The 16,324-nt window shown below is 45.5% G+C and overlaps 1 protein-coding gene across 1 annotated transcript in view; it reads left to right on the top strand.

The window, feature by feature from the left end:
- The window catches only part of MYO7A (myosin VIIA), a 94,899-nt gene that overhangs the window by 75,983 nt on the left and 2,592 nt on the right, over positions 1-16,324 (top strand). Inside the window, exons 31-50 of the mRNA XM_083816541.1 lie at positions 1,186-1,305; positions 2,058-2,231; positions 2,587-2,814; positions 4,037-4,207; positions 5,250-5,367; positions 5,661-5,787; positions 5,902-6,071; positions 6,175-6,365; positions 6,913-7,037; positions 7,866-8,023; positions 9,133-9,286; positions 9,458-9,613; positions 9,820-9,925; positions 11,202-11,315; positions 12,112-12,199; positions 12,386-12,492; positions 13,411-13,596; positions 14,547-14,663; positions 15,372-15,455; positions 15,728-15,847. Coding sequence (XP_083672667.1) covers positions 1,186-1,305; positions 2,058-2,231; positions 2,587-2,814; positions 4,037-4,207; positions 5,250-5,367; positions 5,661-5,787; positions 5,902-6,071; positions 6,175-6,365; positions 6,913-7,037; positions 7,866-8,023; positions 9,133-9,286; positions 9,458-9,613; positions 9,820-9,925; positions 11,202-11,315; positions 12,112-12,199; positions 12,386-12,492; positions 13,411-13,596; positions 14,547-14,663; positions 15,372-15,455; positions 15,728-15,847 — 2,814 coding nt within the window. The remainder of the gene's footprint in view (positions 1-1,185; positions 1,306-2,057; positions 2,232-2,586; positions 2,815-4,036; positions 4,208-5,249; positions 5,368-5,660; positions 5,788-5,901; positions 6,072-6,174; positions 6,366-6,912; positions 7,038-7,865; positions 8,024-9,132; positions 9,287-9,457; positions 9,614-9,819; positions 9,926-11,201; positions 11,316-12,111; positions 12,200-12,385; positions 12,493-13,410; positions 13,597-14,546; positions 14,664-15,371; positions 15,456-15,727; positions 15,848-16,324) is intronic.

The raw sequence follows: 16,324 nt of genomic DNA, 5'->3' as shown, positions 1-16,324 counted from the left end.
TTAGTTTAATGAGGCAGGCAGGCTTACATATGTTTTTCTGTTCCTAAATATGAAGGTCATGATTTGGATCCTATTAGAAACCTTTATCACATTGTCTGCTGAGCATGGGTCAATACACATCTTCACTCTTGCTCTTTGTACCTTTTTTTAATTAATGATGGACTTTGGTGGGAAGGTTCCACCCCAAAAAGGAGATACACAAAATATATATATAAATACATAGTACATTATTAGCAGCATAATTAAAACTACACTTTTACACAGCATCAAATGCTTGCAATCATTTGCAACAGCTCCTACCCATATAGCCTGCTTCTTTTACCTAGCCATTTAAGAGTATCTCTGTAAGTTATGATTGATGGCGATGTCTGTTTCTCTACCCATGTTATTTATGGAGTGTCAGTGTTATAAAGAAGAGTTTCTGTTACTGAAGGAACAGCCATGTGTTATCATTCGGACAGCTATCTATCTATAAAGTTTCTCTAAAAGATATGATTTACAGAACTCTTAGTCTTAGCTACCTGTTTGGCCAATATATTTATGTAATAATTTTGAGTGTCTTTCTCATAATGTGGAAGTCACTGGATTTAATTTTCTGTACAATAACATGATTGTATTTTTAACATAGGGTGAAGTGCTTCGAATTCTTGTTTAGAGTCTTTTAAAATACAGTTTAAAATCTGACTAAGGAAACATCTTTTTAATGTAATTGTGAAGGACCTTTTCAATTGGCAGAGAAGTGTTTTGAGTGACATTTGCTTACAGTTCTCCTGATCATTATTTATATATATATATATTTTTAATTCACTCCCATCATTCTGGCCTACATTCAATAGCATTTTATGATACATCTTTAAAATACTTTCTAGAGATTTAAATCAATGGCAGCAATAGGAGGAACATAAAATCTGCTGCACTGGTTTTCATCAAAGAGCTGTCTGGGCCAGTATTTTACCCCCACTGAGGCAAGAAATGCGTGGTGTAAGAAGAAGGCAAGGGTGCAGAGTGTCCTACCCTCTCTCAGCTTCCAGCAATGTGGTTTAGGAAAGCCCTGAGCTTGAGTGGTATCCCTGCATTTAGCAGTCCCAGAGGGCTTTTCTCCAATAAATATTTGCTTTTTAACCTTTGCAAATGTTTGGCTCCTTGAGCTGATGGCCTAACCGAAGTGTTCCCTGCTGCAAACAGTATTTAAGGAACTTTATCAATGGAGGCCCCCCTGGTTATGCTCCCTATTGCGAAGAAAGGCTGCGGAGGACGTTTGCCAACGGGACAAGGACACAGCCACCCAGCTGGCTGGAACTGCAGGTATGAGCCCCTCCATCCTCTCCCCAGGCAGCTGGGGCTCAAGGTGGGAGCCTTTCACTATCACAGGAACCACATCTCTGGCAGGACAGAAAGCAGCGTGACAAAAATGCCTATTTCTCTCGAGAATTGTCAGGTGTTTCCAAAATACTGCATTCCCCTCACATCCTGGCTTTGCCCCAGTGCATATTGAAGATCATGCCCTTTGCCAACATCAATACCTGTAAATTAAATGTGTGCAAGAATGTTCTCGGGCACTGAGGCCAGCTGGCATTGAGCAAGCCCCCGTGTATGCTAGGAATTCTTCCAGAATGGAAGAATTGGCTGCAGGCAAACCATCTTCTAAGAACGAGCTTTGAAGCATCACAGCTGCCCAAGCATGCTCAGGGGCAGCTATAGTTGGAACAAGCCCAGTTTATGCAATATATACTGATTTTCTACGCTGCTTTACTAGCATAGACAATTGTGCTTCGGTGCCCAGAAGCATTCCTGAGCATTCTTGGATTTACTAGATTAGATACTTCAATGACAGAATATATCATTTCCAAAATCTGAGATTTCCAAGTGCTTCCAGTGGCTGACCATACATTATCCTGTTGAGAAGTACATTATGGAAGCATTGAAATGTAGCCAGTCACTGGGACCAGGAATTAGAAAACAGTTACCACTTTCTGGGGGGAAGAGTACACAGGTAAATAGTCTAGATGGGGTTGAAATTTGCATGCCTTCATAAAGCCTGACTTTAACCTCATTAGGCAACCAAGTCCAAGAAACCGATCATGCTGCCTGTCACATTTATGGATGGGACAACAAAAACACTGCTGACAGACTCTGCAACGACTGCTAAAGAGCTCTGTAATTCTTTGGCCGACAAAATCAGCCTGAAGGACCGATTTGGCTTTTCGCTTTACATCGCGCTTTTTGACAAGGTATGTTTTAATTTTTGATCCTGAGTGGCTCTATAAAAGAAAAGGGAGATTCCCCTTGCTGTTACGTATCTTCCAGAGGGCAGAAGGACACTGCAATATGAGCAGATGGCAAGCCAAAAGGTCAGGAAGAAACAGGTGTTGCAGAGAGACTATGAAATCTCCCTCCTTGGAGATATTCAGAAGTTATTAACAGGAAAAGGCATGGAGCAACCCGATCAAAGATGAGCCTGCTCTGAGCAGGAGGTTGGGCCAGAAGCTTCCAGAAGTCCCTCCAGAAGTGCCTTGGACATAAATATCTCTATGTAGAGATATCAGCACTTAGATGAATTCCACCTTTTTCCTGTGTCCTGATTAGGTCTCTTCTCTGGGGAGCGGCAATGACCATGTGATGGATGCTGTGTCTCAGTGTGAGCAGTATGCCAAAGAGCAAGGAGCACAGGAGCGCAACGCACCGTGGCGGCTCTTCTTCAGGAAGGAGATCTTCACCCCCTGGCACAATCCGAGTGAGGACAACGTGGCCACCAATCTAATTTACCAACAGATCGTCCGAGGGGTGAAGTTTGGGGAGTATCGGTGTGACAAGGTAAGTGTCCTCAACAGCTTCTGGTCTTATCCAACATATGTCCTTGGCATGGCAAAGTACGCTCCACCAAAGGAGATGAGAAATCTTCCTTCATAACCACCTGTTCTACTGGGTATTAAGGTGTACACTTAGGAAACAGGAGCTGCAGGAATCAGATCCTCTTGGCTGGGAATATACCAGACTCTCCCATGTGCTACGTGAGCACCCTCTCCTGTTGACTTTTGGTGGGAGACTGAATGGCCACCTCATCCATCAGCCTCGGTTTGGAGAGCTACAGGAACCCCGTAACCCAATCAGGAGTACATGGCAGGATCTTGTTTGGTGAATCCTGCTTAGCTTTAGACCTAAGACAGGCTTTTCAGGATACCCAGACCTGTGCTATGCAATACAAACACAGCAATACTCCCAATACGCTGAAGGGACGTTGGCAGCAGAAAACTATGTCTCTGAAGTCTCTGTGAGCTTACAGAATTATTCCAGTGTCACTGAAAGGAGCATCTCAAGAAACGTCAAAATCTCTGACAGTATCCATTACATTTTGTCTTGCTTGTGTTTAAAATCATCCAGGTGTCAAACTGGTAACCCCTATTCCTCATATTCTACTTGTTCTCCTGTGGACCACTAGAGTCCAGGCACCCTGGGGACTAAAGCATCTTTTCCCATCTTTATCGCATCAATTTGTTCTCTTGTTCTCTTGCTCCTCATCTCTCTGTGCTATTATTATCTCAGTAACTCTATTATTTCATCCCAAAGTGCTTGGAATGCAGCTGAACCAAAGGAACATTTTGCAGTTTTGCATTATGCACAGGTGCTTCCCTTGCTGGGCTTCTCAAGTTTCAAAATCATGGATACACACAGTTTGCAACCACTAAACTCTGTTTACCATAGGAAAATCACCCACTGCTGCAGGCACCTGATGTTGCAGGCGTCAGAAGCAGGCTAAATTTCAAGGAAAGACAGTGTAAAGCATGTTCACACACTACAGTGCCTTGCTATGTGCTGATCACTGAACATGTTATGGCTCAGTCATAGCTTATACTGGTCAATTTCCTGAATTTTGGATGTGCAAAAAGCACTGGTGAAATGCTACTGAAAGGAAGAGTCCCTAACCCAACCTGAGGCAGCATTCTTCCTCTAAAGAGGGTTCCTTGAGCTGTGGAGGATGGATGTTGCAGTGAGTGGCCTGGTAGCAGCATTGAGTTGGCTTGTTTGACTCCCACAGGAAGAAGATCTGGCAGAACTGGCTTCTCAGCAGTATTACGTGGACTACGGGTCAGAAATGGTACTGGAAAGGCTTCTAAACCTAATTCCATCCTACATCCCAGACAGAGAGATCACAGCTTCGAAAACGGTGGAGAAATGGGCTCAGCTCATTATAGCCGCACATAAAAAGGTGGGACAATAGATCACCTGGCAAGTAGCTTCAGTAGCATCATGTGCCTTCTAAACACACATCAGACACTGTAGCTCAGCTCTTGGCCTTACCTGAAGCTAAAGCAAAGGGAAAAGGGAAGGTTTTGCACTAATCATATTCAGCATTACCTCTGCTTTCAATGCAAACTCTGACAGAAGAAGACAACCTACAGAGATTCACTGTGAGAAGGAAAATGCCATCTCTGGGGTTTCATTCCTGATAGACAGGATTGTGGTGTTGCTCTTTGCAGTACAGTGGTGTCTTATGTCCCAGTATTGAGACCTTATTGTGCCAGATGTTGTGTAAAATATCCCTGGTGTCTATCTGTCACCCTCCTGCAGATTAATCAAACCCACACTTCCCATAACTCATTACCACCATGAGGGTTGGTCATGCAGGCATGAGGACTGGCACTCACTAAAAGGCAGGGGCCAGCTTCAGATTTAGACCCCTAAATGCAAGCATCTCCATGTTTGCTTGGTCTCATCTCCCAGTTCTGCCAGTGGAAACGCAGGGTCACAAATCAGTTGCTTGGGGTATTCATGGTCCAGAAAGGCCTGGATCTTGCAGGTCCTCCACCAGCCACCTGTCAGCTACTTATAGTAGTCTCAGGTTTCTGAAAACATCCTAAATGAAGCTAGCTGCCTATGTTTAAGGGCCACGGAGTATTTATTTCCAGCTAAAGGGCTGTCAGGATGAAAGGCAGACACCTTCATTAGGGAAACCCAAAGTCAGTTGAGATTAATCCCACATAGACTTGTCACTCTAGAAGCTCGCCCAGACTTCTCAGAGGCAAACTACTTCCTCAAGTGGGAACCAGAATTTTGCTAGGACTTTGTCCAACCTATCACTTGTTCCTGTAGGATTTGGTTTGGCCCTTAACATCATCAGGATATAAATTAATATTGATTCCAAGATCTTCAGATGGCATGGATTGGATGAATTTCAATTAAGTTTTGCTCTCTTTCTAGATATAACTGGGTTTGTGCTTCATGTTGGTTGTGGTTTGCTTTGTTGGTAGGGAATTTATACTCAGAAGAGGACAGATCCCAAAAAAGTCAAAGAAGAGGTGGTGGATTTTGCACGTTTCAAGTGGCCTTTGCTGTTTTCTCGGTTTTATGAAGCCTTCAAATTCTCAGGTGAGTCAGTAGAGCACATCCCTGGAGCATGGGATAGTCAAAGGCAAAAAGAAGAAGAGCAGGAACTTCATAGACAATAAGATCTAATGGGTCATCTATGTGGTCTATTTTAGACACATTATTTTTTGGTGCCTCCTGATTAGCAATGGCTCCATCTATGATTCTGCCGCTATTTTTCTTACTAAAAATAAATGATTTTTTTTTTTAACATTGCATTTTCCTTTGAAATACACACAATATTTTATATCATAAGACCCTTCCTGAACTGATTGTATGTATTGCCTTCAATCCAGGGCCAAGCCTCCCTAAAAATGATGTGATCGTAGCTGTCAACTGGACAGGAGTGTACTTTGTGGATGAACAGGAACAAGTTCTGTTAGAACTCTCTTTTCCAGAGATCACAGCTGTGTCAAGCAGCAGGTAAGGAAGAATAACTTTAGCTGGTGATCTTACCCTAAAGCAGTCTTTTCCCAGGCTCTGCCTCTTGAGCCCATTATATTTCCTGTTTATATCTTCTATGAAAACATATCCCAGAGGGGGAAAACTGCAAGGACAGAGTTTCACCTTGGCCACCATTAAAGGAGATGAATACACTTTCACCTCCAACAATGCAGAGGATATCCGGGACCTTGTGGTGACCTTCCTTGAAGGACTAAGGAAAAGATCCAAGTACGTGGTCACTCTCCAAGACAACCCAAACCCTGGTAAGTAAGTAGTCTGATCCAGTGGCAAACATGTAGGCATATTAGTTACTCCAAAGGGATTTGGGGAAAAAAATAAAAATACTAATGGTTGTTTTTATTGCAGTGGGAGAAGAATCTGGGTTCCTCAGCTTCCTGAAAGGAGACCTCATAGTTCTTGACCAGGACACGGGAGAACACGTGATGAACTCAGGGTGGGCTAACGGGTTCAATGAACGGACCAAGCAGAGAGGGGATTTCCCGACAGATTCTGTCTATGTCTTGCCTACAGTCACCATGCCTCCCCTGGAGATCGTGGTAAGTTGTCTTACACATAGCACAACTTGATACAAAGCCTGAGGAGGTCAAAGCCTTCCTGGAGAGCTTAGATCTAGCTAGTCTTCCTGACAATAATGTGGAAACCAGTGTGGCTGAGAGAGGTGGCAAGTTGTCCAAGTCAGAAGTGATCTGTTGTAGTAGTGTCTCAGCCTTTCCTCTGATCTTTTCACTTTGAAGACTTATGGCTTGAAATATCCATGAACATCCTCCAGCTGGCCTGATTAATTTCCACTGTATTTGGGGTTAGAGGAAGCCACTACATTCACCTATAGAGCTGTAGGATCCAAAACGCATTCTCCTCATTAGGAAATGATCCACATGATGGAAACACATTATTCTTTATATAAGTGACTGAGAATGGCACAGAGAAATAACAGTTGCACATTACTTACTGCCTATTAACTGGAATTAGTAGGTTATTCTTACTCACTCCCTGCCGGTCTTTTCATTTTGTATCTGCTTCCTCTCCCTGGATGCTTCAAATATATCAAACATATTAGGTGACAGAGAACTTTTCAACCCACAGGCACTCGTCACGATGACCCCTGACCAACGACAAGACGTTATCAGAACCTCCCAGATGGCAATTTCAGACAGTGAAGAGAGGGTGAAACCATACACCTTGGAGGAATTTTCCTATGACTATTTTAGGTGATTTTTTCAACCTTTTCAAAAAAATGCAGGTGTAGGAATCCATCTCCAAGTAGCTTGGGAATCAGGATTTTTTGTCTGCTGGAAAAGACTCTAAATATCCCTTTGTGTGATTCTATATAATTGCAGCCTCCAGTTTAGGACATGGCATATGGGTTATAAATTTTCCACAGACAAGGTTTTATGAGGGATTTCTTAATTGGCTCAGCAGAGGTGTAAAGGTATGAAATTTGATGTTATGTGGGAGGCTGTGCTTAGCAGTCTAGTATTCCTTCCCAGTGATCCCTTACACAGCCTGAGACCACATAGGCAGCAGGTGAATTACATGGGGACATTTTCATCTCAGCTCCAAAGCATGCACCACTGCTGAATGTAGCTTACCAGACTGATCAAAAAACTCCCGCTCCTGTTTAGAGGGGTTGGCAGCCCATGGAGACAGACCAAGTCCTGTGAGATGTCTTCACCCTGGTGGGTTTGTTCTACTGGGCAATATTCTTTCATTGTTGCTGCCCATCTCCCTCACCACCCATTGCCATCACCCCTTCTCTTGTGGTTAGAAGCTTTTTTTTTTTTTTTTTTTTTTTTCCAGTAGAAAAGGTGCTTGGATAGGGTCCAAAAGGGACTTTTCTGAGCCCTAGGAAAGGAAAAATGACTATCTTTGGACACAGCGGGAGATGGATACTCTGTAAAACTGTGAATAGCCACTTGGTGTAAGAGATCTTTATTCTGGTGTTGTGAACAGCCTTCCAGGTGAAGCACTGGTTACACACAGTCCATTTTATCCCTGTAACCTCTCCACTTTTCCTTTTGCTTTGCCTTTGCCACCAGGCCACCACCCAAGCACACCCTGAGCAGGGTCATGATCACCAAGAGCCGTGGGAAGGACAAGTTGTGGTGTTACACCCGTGAGCCCATCAAACAGCCGTTGCTGAAGAAGATCCTGGGGAGCGAGGAGCTGTCCCAAGAAGCCTGCATGGCCTTCATTGATATCCTTCCATTGCCTGGAGTAGCCCTTGGGCAACAGGGCTGACAGGCAAAGGGCTGAGCAGCTTCTTCAGAGACCCAACTAAAGCCCATAGAAAGGTTTCTGGTCCCTCTTAAGGGCTTTGGGACCATGTCATGGACTTGGAGATGGATCTGATCCCGAAATCTGTATTTGAGCATCCTTGAGAGCTGATGGGTGTCTTCTCCATAAGCAAGGTCCAGGGAGTAAGTTACTGAGTCTTGCAGGTACACATCGCTTAGCGGTTAACTCAACAGTTCTGTTTTGGCTTGCTTCAACTCTCCAGGAAGCATCTGTTGTAGAAGGGAGTAGACCTAATCATTATGGATGCAAACTAGTCCTCATGGCCTCAGGGACAGGGTTTGATGCCTGAGTATCACTTTCCTGGCAGAATAAAGACAGCATGGGAGAAAGAAGCTGAGTACAAATATAAATCTAACCTGTGGAAGTCGCCTTTGTGTTTTGGTAGGGTTTTGCTCTAGGATACAGACTTTAGTTCGAACAGTTCTGTTGGTATAAATCCGGTACTGATGCTACAGCACAGTTACTGCTGCTACAGTTTTCCTCCTAGCAGCAAATAACAGCAGTAGTAGGAACTAAAAGGACTGGTAAAAATTGAGAACATCTGCAATTTCATCATTCTCCTTTCCATGTTAAACACATTTATTCAGAATACTGTGACCTGTTGTCATGCAGAATAGGTACAATATGGTGAAGTGGTGAAGGTCATCATTTGGTTTATGTTACCACAGCTCCAGTGCTGTCTGCAGAGCTCTGCCTCATGACACCAGCTGAAAATCTGGTCTTTTATAGTGGTATCACTATGTGTGATCAGGTAACACAGTAGTCACAGAACTTCCCTAGGCCTACATCCCAACCACAAAGTGGTTCTTTCTGACCTGAGATGATGCATGAAAAAGAGAGAGAGCTCGCTGGACATCTCCTAAAGAAATTTAAAGCCTTACCACTGTGCCCCCTCCACCAAATTGCAGCCACTTCTGTAGTCAAATGTGGGATGTCTTTTATCACATCATCAACAGACGGGCTTCTCCAGACCTCCCGCTTAGCTGATCCTTGACTCCTGCCTCCCACCAGTGCTGAAGTACATGGGTGACTACCCATCCAAAAGGACCCGCTCAGTCAATGAGCTGACAGACCAAATATTTGAAGGTGCCTTGAAAGCTGAGCCTCTGAAGGATGAAATCTACTGCCAGACCCTGAAGCAGCTTACGGACAACCACATCAAGTAAGAGTCGTCGGTTTTGCTTGGCCCAAAGACACTAGCCTCTGTTGGGCAAAGGAGATCTGGAGCCTAAGCATGTCTCCTCCCCTCTAGCTGAGAACCACCCACCCATGCCAAAGCACAGAGCAGTGTCCATGCCATAACTTTTTTCCTCCTGGATCTTTCCTCATTTAGGTACAGTGAAGAGAAAGGCTGGGAGCTGCTGTGGTTGTGTACAGGCCTTTTCCCTCCAAGTAACATCCTCCTGCCCCATGTCCAGAGGTTTCTGCAGTCCCGAAAACATCACCCGTTGGCAGCAGACTGCATCCAAAGACTCCAGAAAGCCCTAAGGTACAGCACCAAAAGACCTCCTAGTCCTGACCATGCCACAGCATCCAAATATGCATTAGAAATTACAAGTAGGAGATATTTTGGTAGTAGTTGGAGGGACACTGGAAGCTCACAGCCTTTCTCTGCATTCAGCCAAACTGAACTAAAAGGACTTTGGGTGGAGGATGTTGCTGATGCTATGGCACTTGCCTCTCCCTGTTTTGCAGGAATGGATCCAGAAAGTACCCTCCCCATCTCGTAGAAGTGGAAGCCATTCAACACAAAACCACCCAGATTTTCCACAAGGTTTACTTTCCTGATGACACCGATGAGGTAAATGGGATAGAAGGAAACTTCATTTTTGTCAGGATGGATGTCAATTTTCTTATTAAAATCCCAGAAAAGGCTACTGTTGTTTCTGATTCAGAAAAAATTCAGCCTTCCCAGAAGAGTCTGAAACAGCAGCATCAGAAAGATCCATCCTTATCTACCTTGGTGAGGCAGGATAGAAGACTGGAGCTCAGGGGTCTGATTTCCTGCAATTCACCTTCTCCAGACATGGGTGCTGAGTCAGTCTTCACTGCAAATTTTGACTCCAGGAAGAGAGAAACAGGATGTGTTCATCTCCATCCACGCCCTCAGTGGTTCACAGGCCTTGGCCATCAGTTATTTGCAGCCTCGACTGACAGATTCAGTCCACCAAACCATACCCAGCAGGGTACCAGTCCCAGGGACTGGGCAGGGAGCTGGCAAGAAGGAAACTAAAATTATTCCCCATTCTGACCTGAGATGACGCAGAAATCATAACATCTGCACTCAGGAACCTTTCATTAATCATCTTAGACATTAATAAGGCATGTAGATAAATTGAGGCTGGAGCAGATAGGCATGTCCTTGCAGGTACTGCTCTCTCATGCTACTGATTAGTCTCCCAGTGAGGCTTGCCTGCTCCTCTCTTTCATCATGCCCTTGGGCACAACTAAATTCTTGTATTTCCAAGGGAGTTTATGTGAAAAGCAGTGCACACCCACGAAGGGAAAAGGGTATTCTTCTCCAGTAGCTGTGTGTGTGCCCATGTTTTTCTGTAACGGGGTTTTACAGATCTCCTGGGACTTCTTATCACTCTGAGTATTTTTTCTATGTGACTAGTAATAAGCTGCTTTATACACACGCATCTGTGTGAGAGCCAGTAGAAGGAGGCAGAGGGGACTTCGGCACATGTCTGTGGTCCCTTTGACCATGGCAGTCACCCAGATGGGCTGGCCAAGTAGTGTCCCTGTGGTACAACACGCATTTGCACTGAGGGGCAGTGGCACTGAGCTCCAGGCCATTCTCTCATGGTATGTGGAACGTGGGTTCTGGTGGTTCAGGCGAATGTGGCCATGCATGTGGTGGGCAGAAGTTCAAGTTCCCAATGATAAGTACCATGGCTGAACTTCTGCAAATTTCCTTTTCCCAAGTCCAGAGCCACAATCCATAAAATCACTTCTTTCGTTGGTGGTGGGCACTTAGATCTTTTCACATATCTGAGCCTAGAGCTCCTCGAAGAGAGCATGAAGCAGAAATTAATCTTGAGGTAGCAGTGGTGACGATCTTCCTTTCTTTGTAGGCATTTGAGGTGGAGTCCAGCACAAAAGCCAAGGATTTCTGCCAGAACATCTCCAACAGGCTGCTCCTAAAATCTTCTGAAGGCTTCAGCCTCTTCGTCAAAATCTCTGACAAGGTGAGTGACCCACACAGAGGCTGGGGTAATGCCAAAACACTCGGTGCTTCACAGCAATCATCCCAAAGGGCTTAAAACACAAACAGGCAAAGGTCTCCTGTGTTGAGAGCAGGTGGCTTTAATGCCCGATGATAGCACTGTGGCAGCCTGTTGTGTCCTGCTGACTGAGTGATGCAGCCAGTGCCACTCTATGTGCAGGATCTCACACTAATTGCAGCCCACCGAATCCCTGTGTGATCCAGAGTGAGGCAAGAGTCACTCTTTTTTTGCCTTTGTTGTCATTTTTGTCATTTTTTGCCCAAAGAGGTCACTGCATTGCGAATTAATTGAATGTTAAAGAGCACATGGGGACTGCCAGATGGAGCCAGCCTGGTCCCCTCTGGGTAGCTGTCCTGTGATGCTGCATTGATCTGGGGCAAAGGAGATAGGGTCCATCAGGAAAAAGAGGTAGAAGACCCATGTTGCTGAGACGGTGTCCTGGTTTTGGCTGGTTTATAAGGATTAAGAAAAATGTGCAAGCTTAGAGCTGCCTTGGGCAACTGGAAGAAATCTACAGAGATAGTCATCAGGAAGGGAAATTAATTGCTCCAGGGAAACAGGAAGGTGCAATAAGAATTAATGGGTGGAATTAGAGCGAGGCGTTGGCAATGACTTTCTGGCATCAGCAGTTTGTAGCAGAGAAGTCTAATTGAGACAAAGCAGTGAGCAAAAACTGCAGGAGATGGGGCAACAGCCAGCCCTGCCTGTGGCCTCTCGCTGCTTCCTCAGCCTTTGTAACCATGTGCTGTGCCCCCAGGTCATCAGTGTGCCCGAGGGCGATTTCTTCTTTGACTTTGTGAGACACCTGACGGACTGGATAAAGAAAGCAAGACCAGCGAAAGATGGTAACAGTGACTTTTCTCCCTTTGGGGTCATGCACAGCCCTCCTTGAGCCCTCCAGCCCTTTTAAAGATGGGCCACGCTGCTGTGGTTGTGCTGTCCGTGCCAGCCCTGGGGGCAAAACCTGACAGATGACCTGGCTGGTGCTCACAGCATTGCTCTCAGATCTGCTCCCTGCTTCCTTCGCACAGGTATAGTGCCTTCCCTCACCTACCAAGTGTTCTTCATGAAAAAGCTGTGGACCAACACAACGCCTGGAAAGGATTCGATGGCAGATTCGATCTTCCACTATTACCAGGTGCTCTGGGAACCTGAGATAGCAGCAGAGACTTTGGGAGGAATTAGGGTGGAAAGACTGTGTATGTGCAGATGCATGAAGTTTTACTTTTAACAGAACAAAGTCCTGCCTTCAACAGAGAGCTATGAAGAACAGTTGGGTTGTATGGCAAGGACCAGGCTTCATGCACTGTAAGGCAACGAACTCAGCTGAGATTTGGGCCAGATGTTCTTGGGAAAGTAGCAAGTGGGACACAGTAGCACTCAGCCTTAGCAGGGAGTACAAATTCACAAGCATTCTGAAGGTTTTCAGCTCCTTCATTCTTGGGCATGAGCTGTGATGGTCCCAGCAGCCAGTCAAGAAGCTGCAGCTCTTCTGCACTTGTTTCGTCTGGGAAGAAAGAGACATGTGCATGTCCCAAAGCTTTCTCATACACTTATGCAAATACACAGATGTTCCCTGTGTTCTTGCCTGGATAAAGCAATTATCCTAATATTATCATAGCCTCTGATGCTTTGATAGTTACCTGACACATTTTCAAGCATCTTTTCGTAATGGGGGAATAGATTGAAAAAAAAGTGAAAAGGAAAAATAAAGGGAGGAAAAAAACCACATTCAATTCCAGTTGTCCATTACAAGGGTTGGATTTTCAGCAATGAGGGAGGGAGAACAAGACTGTAGGTTCACACATCTGATACCTACCACAGGGACCACCCTGTAACACGAGAACGTTTCAGGCCAGAGAGGATCTTTAGACATCAAGTGTGGTCTCAGCTGAGCAGCTGCCTGTCCACCACACTTGGTACAACAACTATGAGTGTTCCTAAGGCAGAGCCTCATATCCAGGAGCTGGAGACCTCCAAAAATGTGATTTAGCACCAGAGGGTGAAGGTCTGAGGTCACCCCCTCTATTTCTGAATGGCTTTCTTCCACATACAGGAGTTACCAAAGTACCTGCGCGGCTACCACAAGTGTACACGGGAAGAGGTCCTGCAGTTGGCAGCTCTCATCTACCGGGTGAAGTTTGAGGATGACAAATCCTATTTCCCCAGCATCCCCAAGCTTCTGAAGGAGCTGGTGCCTCAGGACCTCGTCCGGCAGCTCTCTCCAGATGACTGGAAGCGGGTAAAACAGCAGCTTTAGTCATAGGTCAGGCTTGGTGGGGGGAAACCCAGCATCTCGTGTGACTTGTCTGATGTTCAACACTGAAGTCAGGTTGCCAGAAGGAGTGACCCATGGTCCCTCTTGAGCCTTAAAAGGGCCACAATCTCTCCAACAGCACCAAGAGAAGGAATTGTACATGTGTTCAGACACACACACACGTTGTGGGCTTTGTGCTGCACGTTGCTGTGACTGTAGTGGTGGATGCAGTGCTGTATGGACACATCTAGAAGATGGTCTCATGTAAAGCTTTGTTGCTGAAGGCAGACTGCTGAGCAGAAAGGCAATTCTCCCTGCTTCACACAAGGAGAGCTGTGGCACAGGTACAGACAAGTCTAGGCCATAAAGTAATGTAGATGTCTCACTGCCAAGAAACAATCTTGTAAGTCCTTTCTGTTTGCTGGGACTTGAACTTGGCCATGTGTCTATCCAGCAAATTATTGGCTTCTCTGTGTCGAAGTCCCCTCAGTCCCTTCTGCTCCCAAAATTGAAAGATCAAAATTTATAATCCCTATAATGGAGTCATCAGTACAGCTTCTAAGAAAAGACCTACTTTAGTTCCAGGCTCTGCTCCAGTGACCCACCAACACTTCTGTGAAGTGTTCATTGGAGCAGAGACTAGAATTGATGTCTCCACCTGGAAAACTTCTCCAGCTACTTTCTTGGCCCAAATAATATTTACTCGTCCCAAGAAACTTGCCATCTGAGAACAGCTAATATGCAGGAAGAACTGATCACAGGTTCACCATATGCTGTGGTTTGTTAATGAATCTCAGCGAAAGCCCAGTTACCGTGAAGCAATTATGGTTTCTGGTAGGATAGTCCGTCTTTGTAGCATGATGCTTCTTTCCCTGCAAAAATCTTTGGTCCAAGGCAATGCAAACCCTCCAGCTCTGCTGTCCTCTCTGTTGCAGTCCATCGTGGCATACTACAATAAGCACGCAGGCAAAACGAGAGAAGAAGCCAAGCTTGCCTTCCTAAAGATTATCTTCAAGTGGCCTACATTTGGATCAGCGTTCTTTGAAGTGAAGGTACCTGCCCTGCCTGGGGGTTCCCTGGCAGTTTTGAGACAGTATCAGAAGTCCCGTATCATGGAGGGGTTCCAGGTGTGCAGGGTTGTCCCAGTGCCTGGAGTGGAACAACCCTGATAAGACAGGGAAAGGATGTAAGTCTCTCCATCAGTAAAGGGCTGAGATACTCATTTATGGCTGCCCTGTCTCTTTACAATACTGGGGCATTGTAGAGCATCAACGTATCTCAGTCCTCTTCAGGTCTATCCTCACAGCTGTACTGCTGAGGAGGCAAGAGCCATTCCCTGTTTTGTGAAGGCAAAGGGGAATGTGTAATTTTCACACACCTGCACACACTGTGAACCCAATCCAGATCACCCATCATGGCACCAGGTTCCCATCATAGGCACGGGAGGCCAGTAGTGATGAAGTCAAGAACTCTGGACACCTTATTGCAACCCCCCATACTCAGGGACCATACATTAAGCATGGTGTGGAAACATGATGCTGAAACTGTTCATGATATCTTTGAACTTAGGCACCTTAATTTCTGTCATGTTCATTAGATGGCATAGTGGATCTGAATAATATCCTGTGATTTTTCCACCCAGAGTGATTTAGCTGCCAAATGTAAATGCAAATGCTGGCAGAAGATACTGGGTGAGGAAATAGGAAAGGGCCTGATTTAGCACGACGCTTCCCCTAACCAGTTCATCTCATTTCCAACAGCAAACTACAGAGCCAAATTATCCAGAAATCCTTCTAATTGCCATCAATAAGCATGGAGTGAGCCTCATTGATCCCAAAACCAAGGTAAGCAAGACTGAGGTCTTCACCAGGTGCTCCTGAGCCAACTTCCCAACCCCTTACAGGGTTAATCCCAAAGGCTGTGCTATTCCACCAGCCGCATGGACCTTCCAGTAGAGCAGTCCTCCACAAGAATGGAGGATCCACAGTCTTGCACTTCACTGCTGTTCCTGTGAGGCCATGGTATATTCTCATTTCAGCAGACATCCTTGGTCTGCTTGAAGGAAAGTTAAAGGTTGAGGCTCTCGTGTTGAGTGTGAGTCTTGTGTTCCCACCAGGATATTCTCATCACTCACCCCTTCACCAAGATCTCCAACTGGAGCAGTGGCAACACCTACTTCCATATAACTATCGGCAACCTGGTGAGGGGAAGCAAGCTGCTCTGCGAGACATCCCTGGTAAGGAGTGTTAAAGATTGATGGGCACAGTTAGGAAAAATCCTGACTTTGGCAGGCCAAAATAAACTGCTTCCCATAAGCCATGTCTCTGGGCTGAAAGTGGTCTCACAGAAGACCCATCAATGTGTTTTTTTTTGTTTGTTTGTTTGTTTTTTCTCCTTGATTTCAGCACTGTCTGGTTGCTATCTCCAGAACAGCTTTTCCTGGGGATGATTTAGATATCAAGTATGGGGATATATTAAGTATGTAAGGCCTCACCTCCTGTGCATCCATGGAGAGCTTTATAGCAGCATAGAGTTCAACCAAGACTTCCCTGCCACTGCCCCCAGGGCAGTAGCACTGGACAAGCCTGTAGTAAGCAAACAAGCAGCACTCACACCATGGCTCTGCCCAAGCAACTGGGGCTCTCATTAGGTCCATCTTCCAAGTTACAGGCAAGCCTGAGGTTCTTGGGGCATTGCCAACCCAGGAGCATGG

The sequence above is a fragment of the Anser anser genome (genome assembly GCF_964211835.1).
Source record: "Anser anser genome assembly, chromosome: 1".
Lineage (NCBI taxonomy): Eukaryota > Metazoa > Chordata > Aves > Anseriformes > Anatidae > Anser > Anser anser.
The sequence above is the reverse complement of the archived record's forward strand: the minus strand, read 5'-3'. Positions and strand labels throughout refer to the sequence as shown.